This window comes from Pongo abelii, chromosome 13 (genome assembly GCF_028885655.2).
Source record: "Pongo abelii isolate AG06213 chromosome 13, NHGRI_mPonAbe1-v2.0_pri, whole genome shotgun sequence".
NCBI classification, from domain to species: Eukaryota; Metazoa; Chordata; class Mammalia; order Primates; family Hominidae; genus Pongo; species Pongo abelii.
Window position 1 is genome coordinate 45537665 of NC_071998.2, and position 24297 is coordinate 45561961.

Below are 24297 nucleotides of genomic sequence, written 5' to 3' on the forward strand. Positions count from 1 at the left end.
GTTATTATTTATTTTTACCAATTTTAATTAAAATGTTCACCTATGACCACCTTATACAGTTCTTTGGAAGATTGTTTCATAGCATAAGATCAAAAAGATAAAATATATTTCATGTTAGAAGAGAAGGAAAAAATAGCATTCAGATAGAACTAGATATAAAAGAAGACCAGTGAAATAATATGTTAATATTTTACTTGGAAAATACATAAAAGGCTGATAAATGATAAGAGAACGCTATTTAAATTAAGCACAGTGATTGGAATACTATTTATAGAGCAGTATAAAACATGTTCTCCATATGCCTTCTCCGTGGACCTCTAAGATGTTAGAAGAGAAATTAGTAGGTGAAATGTATGGATAGGTAGTTGCTTTTTCAGTGAATTGAGAGGCAGGGAAACACAGTGGCAAACACAGTCAATATCCATTGTTGCTTAAGAAAGTGAAGATTTTCCCTCTCCAAAGTTTGACAAAGATGGTGATTTTGTTGTCGCCTTGAACCTGAGGCTAAATAGTATATGTTGACTAAATAATATATTTGATTGGTCTTCAAATTGGAACATTAATTTGAAAAGGTTAATCAAAATTTCATTTGTTTATAACTACACATAATTTGCTTTAATTAATAACTGTGGTTTTCTTTAAATCGGTTGACAAATATCCAGGAATGGAAATGTGTTTATATTTTAACATTTTAGAAATGCCCACTCATGTATTTTAAGTGGACATTTACTATCAAACATTATTTTCCTTTACTTGTAAACAAAGCATAGTAGTTTACTTATATCTTCATATACTCAACCTTTAAATCGTGCCAAAGATCTTCACACTATCCTTAAATATCATGGAGTTTAGTGTCACTCACCATTTTAAATAGAACTGAAAATTAAAAGCCATTGAAAAGATTCTGAAAGGATCTTCCCAGCTTTGAAAAGTATGCCTGGATCTTTAATTCTAATATATGCTTGTATTAGAAAGAAGGTAACAAAGTGAAAGAAAATACAGTTAATTACTAAATCTATTATATTCAACCAGGTGGTTTTGTGATACTAATGCATAAGAAAGTAGGGCATTTGTTAGACCACAGACTGATTAGGATTCCGGAGTTTTTCATATTCTTCAGCATAGCATTGATATTGATCAGTGAGGAGAGGCTGGTTAGCTTCATCCATACTGTGTCTGGCACGAATCAGATAAAAAGCAGTCCCAAAAATGAGTGCAACCAGTAACAAAGCAGCAACTACTGCTATGGCAATTATCTCAGGTACACTAAACTCCCGACCTATTTGGAAAGGAAGATAAAAATAAAAAGATAAATATTAAAATAGTTATCACCAAAAAGTGGACACCTGAAATTTAGAAATGTCTATTTTAACAGAAATCCTCATATTTATATTGGCCACGTGGCCTTGAAGCCACTTCCTGATTTCTTTTAATGAGTGGAGCCTATTGGGATAGTCATTGTTATTTCCATTTCATTTTGTGAAGGTGAGAGAATGATGACTCAATGAGTTTGAGTCACTTGCCCATGTCACTTGGTTAATAAGCAATAAAGTTGGCTTTGGAGCCCGGGTATTTTAGAATATAAGTCTTGTACTTTTCCACTATGCCCTACTGCCTTTGTTGGGAATAAGATTTAAACAAGAAACTTTTGAATTTCGAAATCTCAGAAAAATACCTAAGAGTATCTCACTCCCTTTTGCTTTAAGATAGATAAATGCAGGCAATATGGTATAGTAGAAAAATTGGGGCATATTCCATGGGCCTAAGCTCAAACTCATTCTCTTCCCTCATTAGAAATGTGAATCTGTAACAGTTAACCTATTTAAGCCTCAGCTTCCTTATTTGTAAAATGAAGATTTTCATACTCACCCCAAAGCATTGTGAGGATTAAATGAGATAGGGTGCTGTACAATAAGATCAATATCAGCTTAGTGTGGACTCTCAACAAATATCAAATTCCTTCCCTTATTCTCAAATAAAAACACAAATGAAAGTTTCTAAGTCCAAATGGAAAACATAGCTTCAGAATACCGTGATTACTCTACTTGAAAGATAACACATTTGCTTTTGGAAATTATCACAGTAAAAATACACTTTCAACACTCACTTGGCCATTGAACTTCATAAGTGTATCCCAGGTTGTCTGGAGCAGTAACAAACATTTCTGTGTTGGTGACTGGGGGCCAGAATGGCACCATGTTGTATTGTCTATTATGTCCAATAGGGGCATTTTCCAATGGAAATGTGGATATATCTAAATTATTCCAAAGACAACTTATTAATAAACATAATAAAATTAATATTCCTATCATTATTGAGTGCTAAAGGCATCCCATATTCAAGGAGAACATGAAAAAATTTTATTCTTATTTTACACTGAATAAAGATATGAAGTTTCACTACAGCAGGATGGGAAATTACATAAAACAGAAAATGCTTTGAATACAGTACCAATATACCACTTAATAAAAAAGAGAGTTTAAAAGCAGGGGAGTTTTAGTATTTCATCACCTATGATGATCTTGAATAATTTTTAAAAATTACATAAAGCAATTTGAATAAAATTCATTAAATGTATTTTTCAAAGCCAAAGATAACATAAACCCGTAATTTGCTGTGGCATCAGCTGTAATTTAAAATTTGAGATATGGCATATCTATTAGAGGCAGTGCTTGTTTATGAATATTTCTGGTTAATATTTTTTATTTTTTCTGTTTACTTTTAGAGAAATCAATATTAGCTTTATTCCTAGGGCTTTACTCTGTTAGCAAAAAATACTTAAAAGTTTGAATCAAGTTCCTGGAATTCTATTCACTTCCTGATACCTCATGGATATAAACTATGGACATTTATATTATTAATGAGTTTCTATCATCTGGAATAAAAGGAATGAAATTTTTTGTGGCAAAAGATGTTTCTCTCTTTTTTTGTTCTATATTTATGTTGATACAATTAAACACCAAATAGAATGTCACACACAAAAAAAAGAGTTAGAAGTGGGATTGGGCAGACACCAATGGGAACATAAGGCAGTATTAAGAGGTGGGCCCTTTAAGAGGTGATTGCATTATGAGAATTCTGCCCTAACAAATAGATTAATCCACTCATGGATTCATGGGTTAATGGGTTATCATGGGAGAAGAACTGGTAACTTTATTAAGGAGGAGGAGACACTTAAGCTAAGACACTCAGCCTCTGGACCATGTGACACTCTGTGCTGACTCAGGGACTCTGCAGAAAGTCCCCATCAGTAAGGCTTTCACAGCTGTGGCCCCTCAACTTTGGATTTCTCAGCCTTCATAACTGTAAGAAATAAGTTCAGTTTCTTAATTCATTACTCGGTTTCAGGTATTCTGTTATGAAGCAACAGAAAACAAACTAAGACAACTATCTAAGTATAAGATTTTCTCTTTGCTATAGGTGTAATGCCTTGACAGGTACAGTGATTCCGTGAATCCTGGAAGGGTGTTTCAGCATCTGGATTGAAGAAAAATTGATCATAGAAATGCCAAGTAGTGTTGATATTTTTGTGACTTTAAATTTGCTATGTATTAAAGCTAATTAAATATTTATCTGATAAAATCTACCGAGTACCTACTAGTGCCAGACACTGGTCTAGGCACTTAGGCTGTGGCATTGAAAAAAAGAGACAATATTTCTACTCTCAAGTAATTCACATTCTAGTGTATTATAAATTCATTGTTTATTAACATTAGATATCAAGATTAATAATTTAGAAAAATTTTTAAATTCCCCATTTTAGTTTTCTGCTTAACCCTGATTTGACCAGCCTCAATCCGGTTCAGCTTCAGCTGTGTGATAAAGTTTTGTCCATTAAAATGAGGGGAGAAATAATAGTAAAAGTAACAATAGCAATTGGATTGTCATGTGACTTCTCTATGCAAGATCCTCCATGGCCCCCTATCTCTCTTAGAGTTAATTCCAGTATCCTTCAGGCTCTGCCTCCTGTTATCCCTTTGACCTTACTATCTCTCACCATTCTCTCCCCAGACCCCACTCTACTCCAGCCACAGTTGGCTCCCTGTTCCTTTGTCTTAGGACATTCTTCTTCCGTATATCTACACAGTACTTCCTATCCTATTTCCTGATTTTATTTGTCTACAGAGACTTCCACCATCTAACATGCTGTATATTTATTTACATATGGTTATTGTAAATTTTATCAACAGGAAGAAAAGTTTCAGGAAGAAAATTTGTTGGTGAATTTTGTATACCATCGTATTTCTGGTACCTTGAATACTGACCAGGAAATAGTAGATTTGAAAATAATATATATGAAAAGACTTAAGTGTATGTGTGATTACTTCATTTCTCTCGCAGCTCAAAAAGTAAAGTAGTGATCACTCTTGGAAATGGATAAACTGCTTCTTCTGAAAATACACTGAACTTCTGGGCTGCTGTATTCAAAACTTAATTCATATAATCCTCAGTTGAAATAAAAGAGAAGGAATTGAATTGAATGTGTATATAGATCAGAAATGTTAGTAAATTGAAATTAACATGGTAGTAACTAGAGTTTGGATGCTCTCAATTGTACTATTTCACGTCTAATGAAAGGAACCTGTAATGGACATTACTATTTGAATGACTCTACTTTTCTTTATTTGTAAAGTATAATTTTTGTTCCTTTCCAAGCCTAATAATTCTATTATTCTGCAATTTGTAAAGAGCTTTCTATATTTGTAAAAACCTTTCAATCACTTTGAAAAAGAATTCCATCCCTCCACTCCTAGACTTATTTTAAACAAGACTCTTGCTTTACAGACAGTTTTATAAATTTTTTTAATCTTTCTAATTTTTCTTTCTCTTCTTCACAGTTGTTTTATGACACTGCTTTCTAAAAGGTATTGGCAGGTACAAGGAATATTTAAGAAGGAGCCTAATTGTTTCAGCTTAGCTTTCATGCAATTTGCAAGTGTTTACATTGACCTATCCTATAATTTTACGGCCACATTTTATCAGAAATGTGCTGCAGGGTAGTTTCCTATTTTTTATTTACGGTACTTCTCTTCCCACTACAATTCAAGTTACTGAGAAACCTTATGCTACACATATTGCAAACAAAGAAAATGTCAGAAAAAAATGTTCAAAAGGTATTTTTCTGGTTCATCAATGACCTTTAGGTTAAAAGCTGGAGAACCTTTAACAACTTGCTATCAATGTGAAATAATTATATTTCAAAATAATTATATTTCAAAATAATTATCTTGGCTGAGTATTTTCAGCCAAGATACTCAGGGTGAAGGAATATCTTTCCTTTCTTTCATAGGTGAAAGAAAACTCCACTTAAGAGACTTGCCAGGTTACTGAACAGTCTCCGTTTCCTCTAAAAATTTACTAACACCCACGGCATTGTGAATAACTGAATAAATACAACTTGAACATTGCCATGTAGTTCCCAGAAGTGCATGTTTAACAAAAGTTGGTTTTGTTAATTCCTAAACCTATTAATTTGAGTTTACTCATTACTGTAATAAAAGTAATCTAGTTAAACAAACATAAAGTGGTCATCATGACGGTAAAACAAAGAGAAGGATGTTGTTTTATAGTATGTAAACTGAACATTTTGGAAAGATTTGTTAAAGGTGTATGGCTGAAATATTTGCCCTCATATTGTATTTCAAAAGTCACTCATTTATTGTTTCACTTTTTAAAAAGCCGACAGTGTAAATTATAGATAATTAATTATGGTTGCCATTACATGTATAAATAAACATGAAAATGAGATGAAACTCCAATAACTGAACTCATAACTGATTGAAAACTAACTCTGTCTCTGTCAGCCAGGCTAGAGTGCAGTGGTGTGATCTTGGCTAACTGCAACCTCTACCTCCTGGGGTCAAGTGATTCTCCTGCCTCAGCCTCCCCAGTAGCTGGGATTACAGGTGCCCACCACCATGCCTGGCTAATTTTTGTATTTTTAGTAGAGACAGGGTTTCACTATGTTGACCAGGCTGGTCTCAAACTCCTGGGCTCAAGTGATCCCCCTGCCTCGGCTTCCCAAAGTGCTGCGGTTACAGGCTTATGTGTAAGTTGTTTCTTAAATAATTTTTGATGGAACAAATTATTTTCATCAATTTCATCAATTAATGGTCCTAATTAGGTTAGATTAGAGGACCTTATTGCACACATACACACATAGAAATGAAAGCATGCCTAATGGATACATAAATCAATAGGTAGTTAAGCTACAATATCATGTTTATGTGTGTGATGAGCTAAAGGCACAGAAGCCAAAATTTAGAATGCTTTCAACATATGAAAATTTGTGATATTTTAACCAGTGGAAGCACTTTTATTGTTTGAAAAATAATGCTAGCCTCTCAGCTGCATAGGAAGGCAGAGAAAGAGGCCTTTTAAATAGCATTTTAAAGAATGCATTGAAATGAACTTAGAAGAGATTTCCTATAGTGTGATATAAAAGCCAACATTAACTTTTCAAGTGGAACACAATTTCTATTTGTGTGAAGCCATTAAGTAATAAAAATAAGAACTGTGGATTATGGGTATACAATTTTTAGTCTTTTGGGATATCAAAGAAGAGCTCTATAAGGTTTTCCTCAATTATATTTAAAAGTAATGAGAATTTATGTTGGAAGATGAGGGTAAGAACAATTTGTGAAACACAGTAGCCATTTTTTCATAGCAAAAATTAGGAAAGATGATTTGGTTAGTCCCAGCAAATGGTTAAAAATATCATCCTATAATAACCATTTGGAGAGACTTCTTGCCTGCATTTTCAAAGTAGAATTGAATGTCTGGTAGTGACTTGATATTACAGCTATGCTATCCTTATTTTGAAAGTGTTTTTATGTGCTGAGTGCTCAGCTTGAACTGATAACTACGCCATCTAAACAATCCGCTCGGCTGAGCATGCAAAAGACATATGAAAATGTCTTACCAGCATTGTATCTCCTCAGCCATTCATCAAAGACTGCATCCGTGAAAGTGTGCAGGAGGACAAAAATAGGATCATTTGGAGACAAATGCGTTTGTCCCCCTGTTCCATTCAGGAATAGATGAGCCAAATTGTGAAGGCTTCGAACAGCAGGGTCATACTTTCCTGTGGGATCACTGTAACCTAGACACATAGTAAGGAGGAGAATAGTAAAACTATTGCAAATATTTTACTTTTCCAGTTAATAGCAATGATTATATTGGGAAAGAACTTTTCCAAGGCTTGTCAGGCCAATTTTTGCCTTAATATAACAGCACTGCTTCTCTGTACCTGTGGTTGATGACATTTGTTTGCTATACCCAGAGCTAGGTTAGTTTTATGCTAGTGGCATGACATTCTAAATGTAGCCTCCAGATTAAAAATAATGACTTGCAAAGGATACCAGTCAAAATATATAGACACTCTATTTGACAAGGCAGACGTTGTTCTACATGGGAATAAAGATAGTGAAAATCTCCAGTTTCTGCTAAAAACTGCTGACACAATTGGGAGAAGAATGCTCTGGTCGTCTTGGAACTTAAGTTGCCAGATGTTACTTCAGCCTCCTACCTTATTTTTGAATGACTGTCAGCATGTTTATTTATGGAAAACTATTTTTTGTGGTGAAGCTACAATTCCGCAGGGCTTTCTTACCATCTTTGTGCTAGTTTTAAACATTGGGAAAAGCTACTGTCAAAACATTTATACAGCTTTTGATAAATATCTCAATTCCATATATATATATATATATACACACACACACACACACACATATATATATATATTCCATATATAAGGGAGAAAACAAGGATAGGTATAAGACAGGTCATAAATAAAAATGGAGGGTCTATGACGTAGGACGTCCAATTGGGTTGAAGGAGCAGAGGGTTGAGTTCAGGGAATGGTTGGGCATTATAAAATGGAATCAGAATTTAAAATATTTTAACCAGTTCTCTCTTCATCTAAGATGAATTGTATAGTTGTAGCCACTTATTTAGTCACCTATGCATTTTTTCAAGCATCTATTCTATTGTTATTTGACTCAAAAACATTGAAAGATTGTCTGTGATATATATGGAACGTGGCTTGACACTAGTCTTTTTATACATTTTGTCAGGAAATAAGTGTAATTGTCTTCTGATTGGGCATTAAGAAGACACAATCTGTACATTTCTTAAAAAATCAGTGCTGATGGCCTTAGTTTACAGATCAGCCAAAATATAGTGATTTTTTATTGAATCATATTCAAATCAGTGCATTCAGGTAGTTATTAAAATGATCAAAAATAGGTTAAAATGGCATATAATTTTGAGACTAAAAGGTGAGAGAATTAAAAATAATTATTAGATTTATATACCAAGTATCTCTGATCATAGGGCAGAGAAATGTATTTGCATTTTTTGGGAAGATGGGATGCATTAGACATGGACAATGCTATATTGAAGGTAAAAATTTAACAATAACAAGTTTATAAGATAAAAGTAATTATATTCTTTTGAAGATTTTAAATATATATGTATATGTATATCAAGCATCATTTGGTGGTATCAAAATTTATTATACAAAGACACTGAATTTTGAAAATTTGAATTTGAACCTATGCTCTGTTAGTAACTAGCTGAATATCGTGTGATAATAATTTTACCTGTTTATACCTCACTTTCCTCAGCTTTAAAATACTTTGTGTGAAAGAAGGAAAACCAAGTTAAGCATCAGTAGATGCTAATTTGAATTTGTACAGACTTTTGAAAAAAGTTACAGGTTAATACTGACCTAAATAAAACATATGCGCAAGCAAGGCTTTACTCGGTGTCAACTAATTGTTTGGAATTATTTTATTATTACTCTATTTTAAAAAAAAAGTAAACTAATTTAATACACTGTCAAAGTCTTGAATATTTTTTGCCAATGCTAGAGACCTTGATATAGTTACACATATTGGCCAGCTAGCTACCAGAAATTTGAATTTAAATAGTTTTTGGGTGTCTAAGAAATTGGAGCATGATTTCCAAGGGCTTCACCTATAATGAAAAGAGCTTCATGGCTGGACTCTTCTCTTTAAGAAAGTTCCTTTTTCGAGCAGGTGTATCATAATAGACAATCTCATTCACATAAACACACGGGATTAATATACTATTCAAAGCCTTCTCAAAGAAACTTGCTTTTGAATAATTCAGTTTACTCTGATAACTAGATCTTTTCAAAATACTGATTTCATTTACTTGCCTTCCACTGTGTTTCGGAAGCTGTTTGTAGAGTTGGAATAAAAAGGAGGCGTGTCAAATAAACCAACTTCCAAGCACTGAGCGACATCCTGTGGTTCAGGAAGACGTTGCACCATTGGTCTGGCCACATTTCCAGCTGGATTTCTCCTAATTGGCCCATTCTCAGTGCCTGCAGAAAAAAATGGGATGTGCAAACATTTACACAATGTTTGGAGGTCTTATCGCTGCTCTTTAAAACTTTATACATAGCATGAATATGAAATATAGGTTTTCCTTGGTAGAAGAGAAAATTTAAAAATGCATACTTGGTAGCATTAAAATGAGAAAATCTAAGTTACCATGTCCCACTTCTTTGAATTGAGTAGATATTAGATACATAAAAGTATCTGAAGGAAAAAAAAGAATCACACTAACAGATACAGGTCTTGATATTTATTAAATCAATATATGCTTCTTTCACAAGAATGTATTAAAATGAAAATTCCATGGAAAATTGAATTTTGCCAAAATAATCTCATAAACCTAGTTCTACACTAAAATCTGTATGTCACATAGATGTGATATTTTGTATGCAAATGCTGTCTACTTAAACCTTCAGAGAAATAAGAAAAAAAAACTTATATTTCTTTGGAAAGTGAAACATATGTCAACCAACACACATTTTTCAACTTTTTCAGCATTAATGTGAGAAATAATGAAACTTTGTGAAGGGCAGTAACAAACAAAGAACTGTGATACTAGGGATAGATAATATGATAGGAGCCTTAAAGAAGAGAGATGGTGGGAGGGAGCAGGGAAAGAGAGAGAGAGATCCTGCCCAGTCAGATCTCCAGAAAGGCTTTATAAAGAAGAGAGATTTACAAAAAGCCCCATAGGATTAAGAAAAATTTTCATAGGTGAAATAAAAGAAATTTTACAAGACAAATATTTTAGGCAGAGGAAATGGCAAGAGATGATACACTTTCTTCTGTCTATAACAAAACCTCCTATCTATAACAAAAAAAAAGTTTGTATCCCACGGACTTGGCGCAGTACCTGACATTTAATAGGTGCTGAAGAGTTGTTTGGTGCCTGTCATTATATGGAAAAGATCACGTGTGCTGTAAAAAAAAAAGTGGGGGGCCTGTTTGGGAAATAGTTCCCTGGAGTATGTGCCAGGAGAGTAGTGGACTGTAGGAAAGAAAAGAAGCTAGACCAGAGCTATATTGTGAAAAAAAAAATCAAGTATCAAGATAAAAAAGTTATGTGTAATTTATTAGGAAGTGGAGAGAAGTCAAAACCTTAGATGGGTGGGAGGAGAGGTGATTGGTTAGGAAAATTTTGCATCATTCTGTCCCAGTGGTCTCCAGAAAGGAATATATGTGCCGTAGAGGGACAAGCAAAATAATCCACTAAGCTGGTGAGAGATAATTTTACAACTTCAACTCATATTCCTTTTCCTTCATTCAGAAAGCCTCCCATGTTCTATGCTTTATAATTAACGTAAAAATCAGAACCTGTTAAGTTAGCATAATGAAATTTATATAATATGTAACCAAAACATATGCCTCAGTTGGGATTGGAAACTATTTATTGAGTGTACATTATCACCCAAAACTTTCACCATCACTAGCTAAACTATCAATTCAAGCTGATGTTTTGGGGATTACTACTCAGGAAGCTATCAATAAATCCCAAGAAACAAATATTAATTACTTGAGTTTCAAAACATTACATTCTAATTTGCCCTCACAGAGTTCCATAGTAGAAAATGCTGACAGTAAAGAAACTAGTTTGTATAAAAAATAAATCAGTTTATTTTTTATTCCAGTGATTCTTAAATTTGTTTGCATATGGGCAAACTCTGCCATTGCACCTAACATCCTATGGACCAAAGTCCTGTGGAATTTCCACATAAAAATAAATGGAAAGTTGCACATGTCTGAAGAAGAAAATATATTTGAGAAGTATTGTGAATAAAGAACAGTGTTTTTCTATGTTGATTCAAAGATGGTATTTTGGTGGCTGGAAGAATGTTAGCTGCAATAAAATATTAACTATTTTCAATCCACCAAGTTTGGTGCATTAATTTTGAATATTGGAGAAATACTATGCAACAAGCATGTGAAGACACGGGTATGCAATATTTAAAGAAGGTTTTATCTAAAGTTGGAAACATGTGGGTCTCCAGTAAAAGATGATGAGTGGATCTACAGAAATGGACAAGATCATTAAAGAAGAAAGGTAATAGAAGAGAGAATTGTTATGAAGACTGAATAGGATACTACATCAATGCATTTCATACCATATCAGATACATAATATATGTTCAATAAAATGATAGTTTTTCCCTTTTCTTTGCCTTATAAATAAAATGTCTGCTATTTATCTCTTGCAGTGAGACAAGGGATAATCTTAAAAATATTTTAACCTAAAATAAATATTCTTCAATTTGTCATGAGACTATGTGTCTGAGTTAGGAGACTTGTTATATTAATTGACAAGAAAAATTATGATGAAAAGAAAATCTCTTCCTCTTTCTTCCCCCTCCTGTGCTATGATTGTATTTACTCATTTAAACTGTGTTTTATTTTGGTATCCAATCATCAGGGTGATTGGGAAATGTCTAGAAAACTCTCAGGCCAAAATACAATGGCCTGGTCAGAAAGAGTATAAACGTTTTGGTATCTGCAGACATCCTGATCCTCAATTTCGTTTCTCTACCACAAGGTGGGATCATGCATTCAGCATACCAAACAAATACAAATTTATTCTAAGTTTTAAACTTCTACAGAGGAAATTTTCATATATTATTACTTTTCTTATTCCTATACATTGCTAAATAATCTAATGGTGAAAATATATATCTAATTCTTCCCGATTTATTTAGAGTATTTCTTATATAAGTTCATAAAATAATTTAATACTTGATGCATAAAATATGTAGAATAAATATGTGGTGATTATAATAATAAAACAAATTCACATAACTCTTATTTTTATATGGAAGAACAATCAAAAGAGCCATACACGCCTGAAGAAGAAAAATAAGATGAGGTAGGGGGTGTCTAATAATTAAACCTTGTGTTACTAGCACAGGCACAAATAATAATATGATCCAAGGAAGAGAACAGAAAGCTCAGGAAGAGATCTACATGTGGCAGAAACTTGACCTGTGACAGAGGTGGCATTCAGATCACTGGAGAAAGGATGCTGGGACAACTGATTAGGCGTTCTCTTATTGTGTTCACTTTGGTAGAGCTGGAAAGCAGCTAGGGGGCAGACATCAGTACAATATACTCCTTTTCTGAAAACTATCCCCCATATCAGCTTTTGTTTTCTAACTTTATAACTGCAAGCATACATTTGGTTTGTTTCTTTTCTTTTTTTTCTTCCCAGAGCATTTCCAGCTTTTTCCCTATTTTTCATATTTTCTTAGGAAACATTTTCTGTGAAATTCCAACACAAGACACATGACTACTAAGTAGTGCTAAGAAAATTAAGAGGATTAGTTTATACAACTAGACATTTCCAAAATAGGAAAGTTAGGAAGATATTGACCAAATTACTCAAGAAAGGCCGTGTAAAAATGTGTAGGCACTTTCTGTTTCCCCTGGAGCAACTTATAGAGTACCTTGAATATTCTAGGTGTTTAATGAATGCCTGGTACACTGTTTCTCTATAATAGAAGTAGATTTTAGTCTGAATTCTCTAGTAGAATGAAGGGCCTTTCAGGCAACATATTTAATCTCTTTATCTAAAAAGAAATTCTGACTCCAAGCTATCATTTGCAACTTACTGTTACAAAGTGTTCCCAGGGTATCATAATCTTCCAAGGAGTCACAGACCACTCGCCATTGAGAAAAGACAGAGTTTGAGCTTATTAGAGTGGAATCAAAGTTGCTTCTGGATCCCATCAAGTCATCCGTGCAGATATCACAGACATTTTTCCCCGTTGCGAAATTCCAGTAAGGAAGGGAGAAAGAAGGCTCTTGCAACATTTCCTATATCACAGAAACCACATTAATATTCTCTGCTTCTGTTTACAATTATTCCTTTCTGTTTGGTCTACTCTCTGACAGTCTATTTCTATTAGCTCTCTTCAGACAACAAGGTAGTGGTCAGTATATCAATGGTGTCTGAGGGGCCCAGAGGAGTTAAAACCTTATTTAACAAAGCTGGTAATTTATTACAAGGTGTCATTTAGGCATTAGAGGGAATGAAACTCAACTCATTATGCAGACATTTCTGAAAATGATTTAAAGGGATAAAGGGTCTTCTTTTTCTTTTTTAGGCAGGTGATTACATTTATACTGGTTATATAAAAAATTATCAATAACAACATCCACTTCTTGGCATTTCCGCCTTCTTCCATTTTCCTATCTTTAATTCAAGCATCATTAACTCTTAGTCTGGAGCCAGATCCAGCCTTAAAATATGTTTTGTGGAGTGCTAATTTTTGTTTTGCTTCTGTTTTTAAATTTAATTTGAATGACTAGGCATTTAGATTCTGGTTTGGCCACAGGCCAATGGACTCTTTCACACTGAGCACGGAAGGTGTTTTATTCAGGGAACCCTGCCTTAGAATCTAAACTTTTAAGACTCAGGCTTCTGCTTAAATCTTATACTGATAAAAATGCTAAACAGAAGCAGAGTAAATCTTTCTGCCCATTGTTTTTTAGATCAGAGACCTAGTTTCCATTCAGAGCTGATCTCACATTTTTAAAAATGCTGGCCTTAAGATCACATGCTTATTGCATTTGGTTCTTTAAAACATACATTTCCTTGTTATTTCTCATTTCTTTTGGTCCTTGAGAAGTTCTATTTATGGTATGGGATTTAAATGTAGGAATTGCAATTGTTTTATCTTCTCTCTCAAGCACTCAGTATATTTCTACTTTTTCACTTTAAATCCCTTCCTAGGAAGCATTTTCTTATCCTTGGGTGTTTTAGAGAGCCAAAAGCTTTCGAAGTTATCCCCAGTTATTGGTCTCCAGGGGTTTGTAGTCCTCCTTTAGAAGCCATCATTGTGGTTCACAAAAATTAGTGACAGCTTCCAAGGGATCATTAAGAATCGGTTTGTGGTTCAGCAACTGACATTTGGGAGCCAGAGCATATTCATGTGGCATTTCAACCATGAATTACATTTAAATTGTAATTTGTTGCATCCCTTGTGCTGTTGGGTTTTTAAAATGTAAGTCATAGAGGTTGAAGTTTACGCAGGCAAAATTGAAGCTTTTAGATACTTTCCACCTGCCCTTTCATTTTGGTGTGCCCATGAGAAAATGACTTGAAGACATGAAGATCTGCAGTCAATTACAAATGGCAGATTTATCTACTCATAATCTACTAAATGTCTTACGTGCAATCAGAGCTATAAAATATGACATTCAGAGTATCAGATGAATTCATTTAATCACTCTCAAACTGCAAATGGATAGTGTACTTTCAAACGAATATTTTATCCTGTATTTTAGTGCATTAATTCTCTCTCTTCTAACCATTTATTTTTTCTCAGAATAATGCTGGCACAGCATTCTGCAAATTAATAAATGAATCTAAATACCTTTCCCATCTTCAGATATTTTTAGCTTAATTTTTGTATCTTAACTTGAAGGGGGAGATTCATTGCTGTTATTTCACACAGAAAACAGCTTTACTTTGTGGATTTCCTAGTTGAATCTAACAACTTAAACTTTTATTTTAAAATTTCAATATTTTTCTCAAGGAACAGAGCAGTTGGTAAAAGAAATAAGAGTAAAGAATCTACATAACTAGATACTTTAATATGTTTGAAGCTTATCTGCTTAGAAAATAAGCATGAAATGGCTGCTTGAGTTGAGGTTCACTTTGTGCCAAATAAAAAGCCAATGTCTTTTCACTAAAAATATTGCCTGACTGATATAATTATTTTGATATTTTTCAACTTTTTTTTCAAATTTTACATATTTTAGGTGAACAACATGGTGCTTTGATATAAATATACATAGTAAAGTGATTACTATAGCCAAGCAAATTAAAATATCTGTCCTCTTATATAGTGATGTGATATTTTAATAGGTTTCTTCTGTAAGACTCAAAGGGTAGGGAATGTGGAAAAATATAGTTCAGTGAAAATATGAAAGTCTAAATTGAAAGGAATTATTTTTCATGATTTAAACCCTATACCATGCTGGAAGGAATCATCGCTGGAATGATGAGATATACATTTGGGACTGGAAAGATTGAGGTCTCTAACCCACATCGTTTGACCAGGTGGAGGAATCTGCTTATATTTAGTAGAGAAGGAAGACAAGCAAATGAGATTCTTCTGTTTCAAGCTTTAAGAAAGTCATGTTTTCAATGAAACTGCAAAATATTTTTAAACTTTTAATTCATTCCTGCAAATGTCTCATTTTGCTCATTATTGATTTTACTTTATTTTCACTTCACCAAGATAAAGATTAATTAATAAGTAACCAAAATAAGGAGAAAACGAAATTGCCAAAGACAGGTTAGTAACATAAAATTGCTTTTTCATCAAATGTTCTGATGGTTCTGAAAACTAGTGAATTAAAATGACTTACAAACAAGGCATCTTGTCTGTAAAGAGTCTGAAAACTGAAATGCTTCTTACGTACCTGCATGTCTTTTTCCAGACGCAGGAGGTGGTACCTGTGCCATGTGAGAAAAGCTGGTCCCTCATGAGAGAAATCCACTTCACCAAAGCTTTCCTGCCCTACCCCAAGAAAAGTCTTTTTGACTGAGTAATAGTGTGTCCAAACAAAGTAGTTATAAATGGAAATGTTCTCAAATTGTGGTGTGTTGCCATCTGGCCCCAATATTTCTTCTGATCTCCTGGTGGCAATGACAAATAAAGGGTGAGTTGTGCGCTTTGCCATATCCAGGGCCTGGACAAAGTGGTTCTTTTCTTCTTTACTTAAGTCCAGAAGATTTCTCCTGACTTTAGGGATACAAAATTCAAGCATGAAAACATCTGCCTTGCGGGGATGGGTAGAGAAAGAGCATAATCATCTTGTAACACATCACGACCCATTTATCCATCTGTTCAAATGCGTTTTAAATTATTTTACACTTTAAAAAATATCCTTAACTAAAACCCTTTCTTCAAGCCTGCTTTCTCTCTCTTTCTTCCCTTTTCTCTCTCCAATTTACTGCATGATTTATACTACCTTTCTTTAATCTTACCTATGGATTTTATGTTTCTGTGACCTTGTCATGTTGATTTCTGCCCACTGTTGGCATTTTTGTTGGAATTTTCTGTCTTTTTAACATTACAAATCTTTCAAAATTAGATGATATAACATAGTAGTTAAGACCAGAGAATTATTCTATGACTTTGGGCACAATTTTCCAAGCCTTAGTTTTTTTTTAAATCATTAAAATGTGGATAAAAATAATACTTGTTTTATAGAAATGAAAGTTCAAAGAGCACACACATAAAAAGCAATTAGCCCAAGGCCTAACTCATAGTAAAGACTCAATACATGTTCATTTAAACCCTTAGTCTACTATCTCGCACATAGAACACAATCAAATATTGTTGGCCGTTACTGTTTAGTGCTTTGTTATTTAATGCTATTTAGTCTGCAGGCCAAACTCTTCATCTCAAATGCTGAATTTGATAATCATGGTGAGAAACTTCTTTAAGGGTCAGCAGGGGTAGTTGCAGAACTAAAATATAAGGGCTAGATAGATCTCAGCACAAATTCCAGGTTTACTAAATATCAGCTGTGTGGATTTGAACTTTCTGAACCTCATCTATGACAATTAACATGTTTACCTGAAGGAGTTACTGAATTGACTAGTCATAATACCTAACACAGTTCCTAGGATATAGTGGTTGCTCAACAAATGTTTCAGAAGAAAATATTGATCAGAAGTTCTGAGCTTCAACTCCAACCCTTCACATTAAACAAGTTTCTTAACCTTTCTAAGCCTCGGTTTCCTCAACTATGAAAAGAGAGGGTTGAGCTATATGATTTCCAGGTATTCCTCCAGCTCAAATGATTTAAGATTTTATTAAGAGCCTTGAGTCTCATGCAGGACTTATGAACTTATTCATATCTCCACTTACCTATGAGAACCCTCTGGTCACAGGCAGCTCCTCTCCATCCAGGACGGCATGTCCCACAGTTGTGTCCTGAGAAATTGCCATTGCAGTGACATGTCCTATTGAAGAAGCGCAAGGGCCAGACCTCCCGATCATCTCTGCCATCATGGGGATACTGAGGGCTGTGGGGCCGGGAGTCTGCAGTCACTGCCTCACATCTGCCCCTCCCTGATGATGAGCCACAGCGGTCTGTCCCAGGCCCAGACACGGGGGACAGGTCTGGGCAACACATACCACTTCTCAAAGCCTCAACACTGACACACTCTCTTGGGAATTGAGCCCGGGCCTGCTGAAAAAGCAGCAAGGGGAAGAAGATACAGCCCAAAGAGAGGAGTTTAGGAGCACTCATTCTGCTTGAAGTAAGCGTGCAAAACAAATATCTGGTTTGCAGCCCTTTGTGTAGAGAAGACTGAAGCACGTAGAGGAAAATCCAGCTGAAAAAGAGAAAGTAAAATGAGATTATGCAAGTTTTTCTTGGTACTTAAAATGGTATGCACCCTTCCCAAACCACCTTCAAAATGGAATCCATATGTAAAATGACATTTCACACAAATAATAAAAGTAGTAATTTACCTTTAAAATTCGACATATATAACACCTACATGTGTGATACCCACATAATTAAATTACCTGTCCTCGTCTTTTTGTTTTCTTTTATATATATATATATATATATATATATATATACACACACATACTAGATATCAGTTATCAAAAGCATGAATTAGCAGGTCACCATCATTAATTACATTAATTTAATCTTGGAGCTGAAGGAAGAATTGGGAACAGATTTCCAGCAAGTTAATTTCTGTGATTTAAAGTCCCTTACACTAATGGAGTTTTGGCAGGAGTCCACCCACTCCCCATAGGACTTCTTTCCAGTACCTTACAATCCTGAAGGATGTCTCTGATGAACTTCTCTTAGAATTGAATGTTTTATATTTGCTTGTGTTTCTTGTCCTCTCACGTCCGAACTGTTAATTGCATGCGGATTGCTGCCTGATTATTAATCCCAAATCTGCTCACCCAAACTAGGGGCGGGGGGGCTGGTCTTTTTTTCCACCCTTTACTAATCCTTTTCACTTCAGTGAATGTTTCTGCCTTTTAAGGACTTGATCAGCACATGATTCCCTTCCAGCTGATTTCCTTGTGATGCTTAAAGTTTTAAGAAAAGGCCAGAAGCACTAATTTGGAATACAAGTCAAAGAAACTAGTGAGATTTGTTTACTTTGCAGAGATTTTTTTTTCCTTTGACAGTATATCTTTAGAGGCTGAAACAAGGTTAATTACCTTTTCCTAATGATTCAAAGGCCAGGCTACTGTTTGTACCTGATAGTGGCTTTTAGTCGTTTTCTGTCTTGAAAACAGATGCTGTTGTTCTTACAATTTCTAGAGAGAATAATTGCAGCAGAAAAGGCATCGGGTACAGTTACACCACAGCACATGACACTGGCCATCATGGTGCCTGTGGGTTTTGACAGAGTTGGGAACTTCAGCTCCATTACATTCAGTGGGGCTGGTGTCCATCTCTGTGGCAAGACATTACAGGGTCGCTGCTACTTCTATTGTTTAGAAGATGCCTACTGAATGTCTTCTAGTTTCCTACTTTCTCTTCAAGTAGTCTTAAGCAGATGACACTAGGGGTAATAGCTTTATGTATTTCAAGAGGAATGTTCTCCTGAAGTTGAAAACTCATGTATATGAATTCAATCTTCAACTATAAGCTTTATTTGCAACATATAATTACTGTGCAAAGGTTATCAGAATTCAGAATCATGGTTAGCTGTACTCAGCCATAAAATTGTCCAGAAAACGATCTATAATAATTGAATGTATGGTTACAAACAAAAAGAACAAGGACCAATTGCACTAAGGGTAATAGATTCATATATTTCCAGAGGAAAGTTCTTCTGGAGTTGAAAAGCCATGCATATAAAGTCAATTTGTAAATCTAATCTTTATTTGGAATACATAATAACTGTACAAAGGTTATCAGAATTCATGATTAGAGTTAGTTGTCTTATTTGACTCTAAGGCATCAAATTGTCTAGAAAATTATATAAAATACTTGGGTGTATGGTTACAAACAAAAATGACAGCTAAAGATATATCTATAAATTAAGGTAAGAAAGAATAAAAGGAATTTCCTGTTCATGGTCCCTTGTCTATATCATCAATATGATATATTACAATTATATCCAATCATTGTTATTAAGATGTTTGTGAATCTAAAATGTTATTCTTTCCTTCTTTTTTGTGTGTTACTTACACGACAATCTACTAATGTATATACACATTAGGATATTTACTAAAATGATTTAATAAACAGAAAAATTCTGGTGATAATTTAGCCCATATATGGGGCAACTATTTTTTCTCTTGAGTCTCTAGGCTAGAATAACAAAAAATGGTATCATTACTGTAGAAGTAAGCTTCAGTGACCAGAACTTTTTCCCACTGGTACTATGTGCCCAAAATGTATCCAAGTTGTTGCATATAAAATACTGCATTTTACAGATTTTTAACAATGACAGTTTGAAATATCATTGTAAGAATATACCACATTATATTTACCCATTCTTCTGTTCAGAGATATTTGGATTATTTTCCAGAATTTTTTTTTGTATTATGAATAATGCATCTATAGTCTTTAAATGTTTTCTGGTGAACATAATATGAGAATTTCTTAATGGTAGATATTTAGAAAGGGGATTGCTAGTCATGGAGTTTTTGAATATTTACAAAAGAATTCTAAATTGTTTTCCAAAGTAATTGTATCAATTACATTCCTGCCAATGGTGTGTAAGATTTCTTATTGGTTCATAAGCTTGCTAACACTTCATGTTAATAAATTTAATTGCCAATTATGTGTATGTAAAATGATGTTTTATTAATCTCATTACCTAATAAGATTTAATATGATTCTTGTGCTTTCATCCCTTCTGCTTCCTTTACTGTTAAATAGTATTTTCATGTCTATTACCCATTTTTGTATTGTGTTTTTGTCTTCTTGATATGTAGAAGTTCCTTATATATTCTCAATTCTAGTCTTCCATTAGATAAATGTGTTGAAAATATCTTATTTCAATTTGTGGCTTCATTTTTACATTCTTTATCTAGTCTTCTGATGTACAGTTCTTAATTTTCATGTCATTGTAGCAAACTTTTAATTTGTGGTTACTAGTTTCCATATCTTGCTTAACAAATTCTTCCTCTGCTAGGTGCAGTGGCTCATGCCTGCAATCCCAGCACTTTGGGAGACTGAAGTGGGTGAATTATTTGAGGTCGGGAGTTCAAGACCCAGCCCGGGCAATATGGCAAAACCTTGTCTCTACTAAAAATACAAAAATTAGCTGGACTTGGTGGCGTGTGCCGGTAATCCCAGCTACTTGGGAGTCTGAGGCATGAGAATTGCTTGAACCCAGGAGGTGGAGTTTGCGGTGAGCCAAGATTGCAGCACTGCACTCCAGCCTGGTTGACAGAACCAGACCCTGTCTCAAAAACAAACAAATGAAAATATTGCTATTCCAGGGAAATGAAATACTTTCTTATATTGTCTTCAAGTACTTGAAATATTGCCTGTACATTTAAACTTTTAAACATACATGGAATTGGATCTTGCACCTGATGTAAGCTAGAAATTGATAGTGATAGGAGGCAATGCAAAGCCTAGGCAGATAGGAGTGGGTATCTGGTGAAACCCTACCTCCAAGCTGACACAGTTTAAAGCCTGAAAGCCAAGTTACAAGTTAAATCCTAAGACCAGATTGAGAACATGTCTTCCTGTTTGGCATGCTTTCCACTGATTGGTCCCCACCCTTCACCTATTTTACATATACCTACCCTTTCCTAATGGGCACTGTTGTGCCCACCTTTGAGCAGTGCTTTTGCTTTAAACTTTTTCACATACTCACAAACCAATCAGCATGTACTTCTCATCCTGCACCTAAAAAGACCTCAGACTCAGTCAATAGAGGGAGAGATGACCTGACTTAAGGAAGACGACCTGCCCTTCCTGTCCCCTCTCCAGTTCACCTCTCCCCTCTCACTGAGAACTGTTTTCATTGCTAAGTAAAATTCTCCAGCTTCGCCACCCTTCAATCACTCCTGTGACCTCATTCTTCTTGGACACTGGACAAGAGCTCAGGACCCACCAAGTGCACGTACCCAGAAAAGGCTGTCACACTGGCCCTTGCCTTTGCCAGCAGAGGGCAGCTGCCCCATGCGATGAGGCAAGGGCCCAGCCGAGCTGTTAACACATTACCGTCTGTCAGACTGTGAACAGCAAAACTATAGGAACACTGTAACACCCCCTCTGGGGCTTTGGAGTCACAGGCACCCCCATGCCTGGTCTGGCCGTGCAGTCCTTGCACAGAGCTTGCTCCTGGGTTGGCACCCAGAGCATCCGGCTGGATCCTGCACTCACTCACTCACTCACGTGATCCCTCCTGTGAGGGGTTGAGTGTGGCAGGCTAAGTAGAGACCCCTGGCTTTTCTATGGTATTTTTCCTTCCTTCATTCACCGTTTGAAATGGCTCCCATCTCTTCTTTTATAATGTTAAGGATGTTGCTGGAAACTGCAAAAATATTACTGGCTAGAATGAGCATTTGGCCCAGTCATCAGCTATGCAATTCAGAACAATGTGATTTCCATCTGTTCTTAGGGCAATGAGGGTACAGCAATTAAGTTTTTCGCCGGTTGGAAGAATCCATTTGCATAGAGCAAGAGGTTTTTTCCCTAGGCACCTCCCTGTCCTGCCCTTAAGCTCTTTTTGTTTTAGTTGTTCTCCACCATGTCAGGAGTTCAGATAGCCCTGCAAATACTGGGAGCTTTTCTGTGAGATAGGATTTTTTCCCACTACCTTAGCACTTGCTTATGATAGGGAAGCAATGGAGGAGGGACCCTGCTGGCTCTGGCTGCAAATCTGGCAAAGGCCACCTGGGACTTAATTTATATGAATCCATGCACCTGCTGAGAGAATTTTTTTTCCCAAACACAATTCCAAGCTTTGGGTTGAAGCCCTAGAAAGGAAAACTAGATCTGAGGGATCCAAAGGCAGGCAAAAACAGAATTCAAAGGCCACAGCACAGGTGAGCATGACTAATTCCTGCTGATTAGGCCCCCTCATTTAATAGATACAGGTCATGCTAGTATCCATGGCATAAATGAGGTCTGGGGAACTCAGAGGTTATTGACAGCATAGGGGAAGGCAGCACATGGGTGGGTGTGGATAATTCTCACCCTGTAGGCCCCCTGTTAACATAGTGAAAGCTGCATTGACACCCATGAGCAGCACCCTGCTGAGGTCACTGGAACTCTGGGATATAAGGAAGGAAGGAAGATGGAGGATGCCTTTTCCTTCTCTCCCTCATGTTCCCTGGGTATTCACTGGGAAGATAAAGGAATTGAGGGACACCTCTTTTCCCTTCTTTCCAGGTGGGTAAACAATCATCTTCACAATCTGTACCTCTCTTGAATTCCTCCTAAATCAATGAGACTCCTTTGAAAAAAACAAAAACAAACTCCCTTTTTTTCTTTTTTCCTCCTCTGTCTTCTCTTCACAGATGCATTATTGTATCCCTATACCACAGGATGCTCCCCTCAGATGCATTCGCATTCTCCAAACTGGGGAAAGTTAATTTCCCCAACAGAAGCTGGACATGCCAGCAATAAAGGTTTTTTTTTTTTTTTTTTTTTTCCATTTGGACTTCTGGCCTCTCTCTCCCTGGGCAAACTGGTAAAAGCAATAGTCAAGATCACTGTAAAGATCTGAAATCTCCATTTTCTTTTACATCCTTGGGAGTTTAACCTTGCAACCACATGGCAATACTTTCTTTTGGTCTCTACTATTTTACAATGGTGACCTGGGTTCAATCCTGACTTAAAGAATGAGTACTTTCTGGTTAATATCTGTGTGACTTTTACCATTTGCTGATTCTCTTCCCCTCCATGAATAACTTCTAGCTTCTTTCTTAAACCTTCCTTTCTCTGAGCTATCTTTAAAGATTCTAGATTTTGCAAAAACTACTTACCACCTTTTTGAAAATACCTCGTATACTTGCAGTTAAGTCATAACCTTAGTTAAGGCGTATTGGTTTCACCTGTGAGGTTACTTTTGGTAACGTTAAAAAGCCAGAAATATTGGCTGCTTGGCATGGCTAAAGTCAGGTAACAATGGATTTAAAAGGAGTCTCTTGGCCTGGCATGGTGGCTCATGCCTGTAATCCCAGCAATTTGGGGGGCTGAGGTGGGTGGATCACTTGAGGTCAGGAGTTCAAGACTAGCCTGGCCAATACGGTAAAAACCCATCTCTACTAAAATTACAAAATTAGCTGAGCATGGTGGTGCATGCCTATAATGCCAGCTGCTTGGGAGGCTGAGGCAGAATCGCTTGAACCTGGGAGGTGGAGGTTCCAGTGAGGTGAGATTGCACCACTGCACTCCAGCCTGAGCTCGCAGGATGACTCTGTCAAAAAAGAAAAAAAAAAAAAAGAGTCTCTTAAAAAATGTTATGGTTAAAAATAGACTTATTTAAAAGTGGATATCAAAGCTATAGGTATATTTAAAAGGCCTTTAAGTTTTTCTCTTCTTGGATCTTGTTTTTCTGGAAAATGATTTTTATCTCAGTTGACTGAATTATTTTTCTCCATTTTGTCTTGTCACTCACAGTGCACACAAAAGAGGTCCTAGGATAACTTCTGAGAGCATGAGACTCCTTGGGAAAAACAGAGAGAAGGTACCATGGACCTCATTTTTTGGAGGCGTGAGGGGAAACACCACTGTTTTTTTATGGAACTCCCAGAATAAAAAACAGATAGATCCCTCTCAAAATCTGTTTTTGTCTTCCAGCAATGTCTGTTTATTAGGCCCTGGAAACTGCATGCTTTCCTAGCCCTGCTTCTTGAAGGGCTCCACCCTGAGGCCAATAATCCAATTCAGAGATTGGCAGGTGAAGGATCTTCTGCCTGTGTAATCATATATGTGTTATGTGTGTGAACATATTAACTAAATTCAAAATGGTA

General features: G+C 35.6%; 1 protein-coding gene across 1 annotated transcript; it reads right to left on the reverse strand.

The window, feature by feature from the left end:
- Position 1: 1 nt before the first annotated feature.
- TYRP1 (tyrosinase related protein 1) lies at positions 2-18253 on the reverse strand. Its single transcript, XM_002819791.5, has 8 exons — positions 18160-18253; positions 17239-17708; positions 15782-16104; positions 12961-13165; positions 9185-9352; positions 6923-7102; positions 2108-2254; positions 2-1279 (listed from the first exon to the last, which is right to left on the reverse strand). Exons 2-8 carry the CDS (start codon positions 17621-17623, stop codon positions 1074-1076), a joined length of 1614 nt encoding a protein of 537 aa, XP_002819837.3. The 5' UTR covers positions 17624-17708; positions 18160-18253; the 3' UTR covers positions 2-1073.
- Between the last annotated feature and the right edge of the window lie 6044 nt (positions 18254-24297).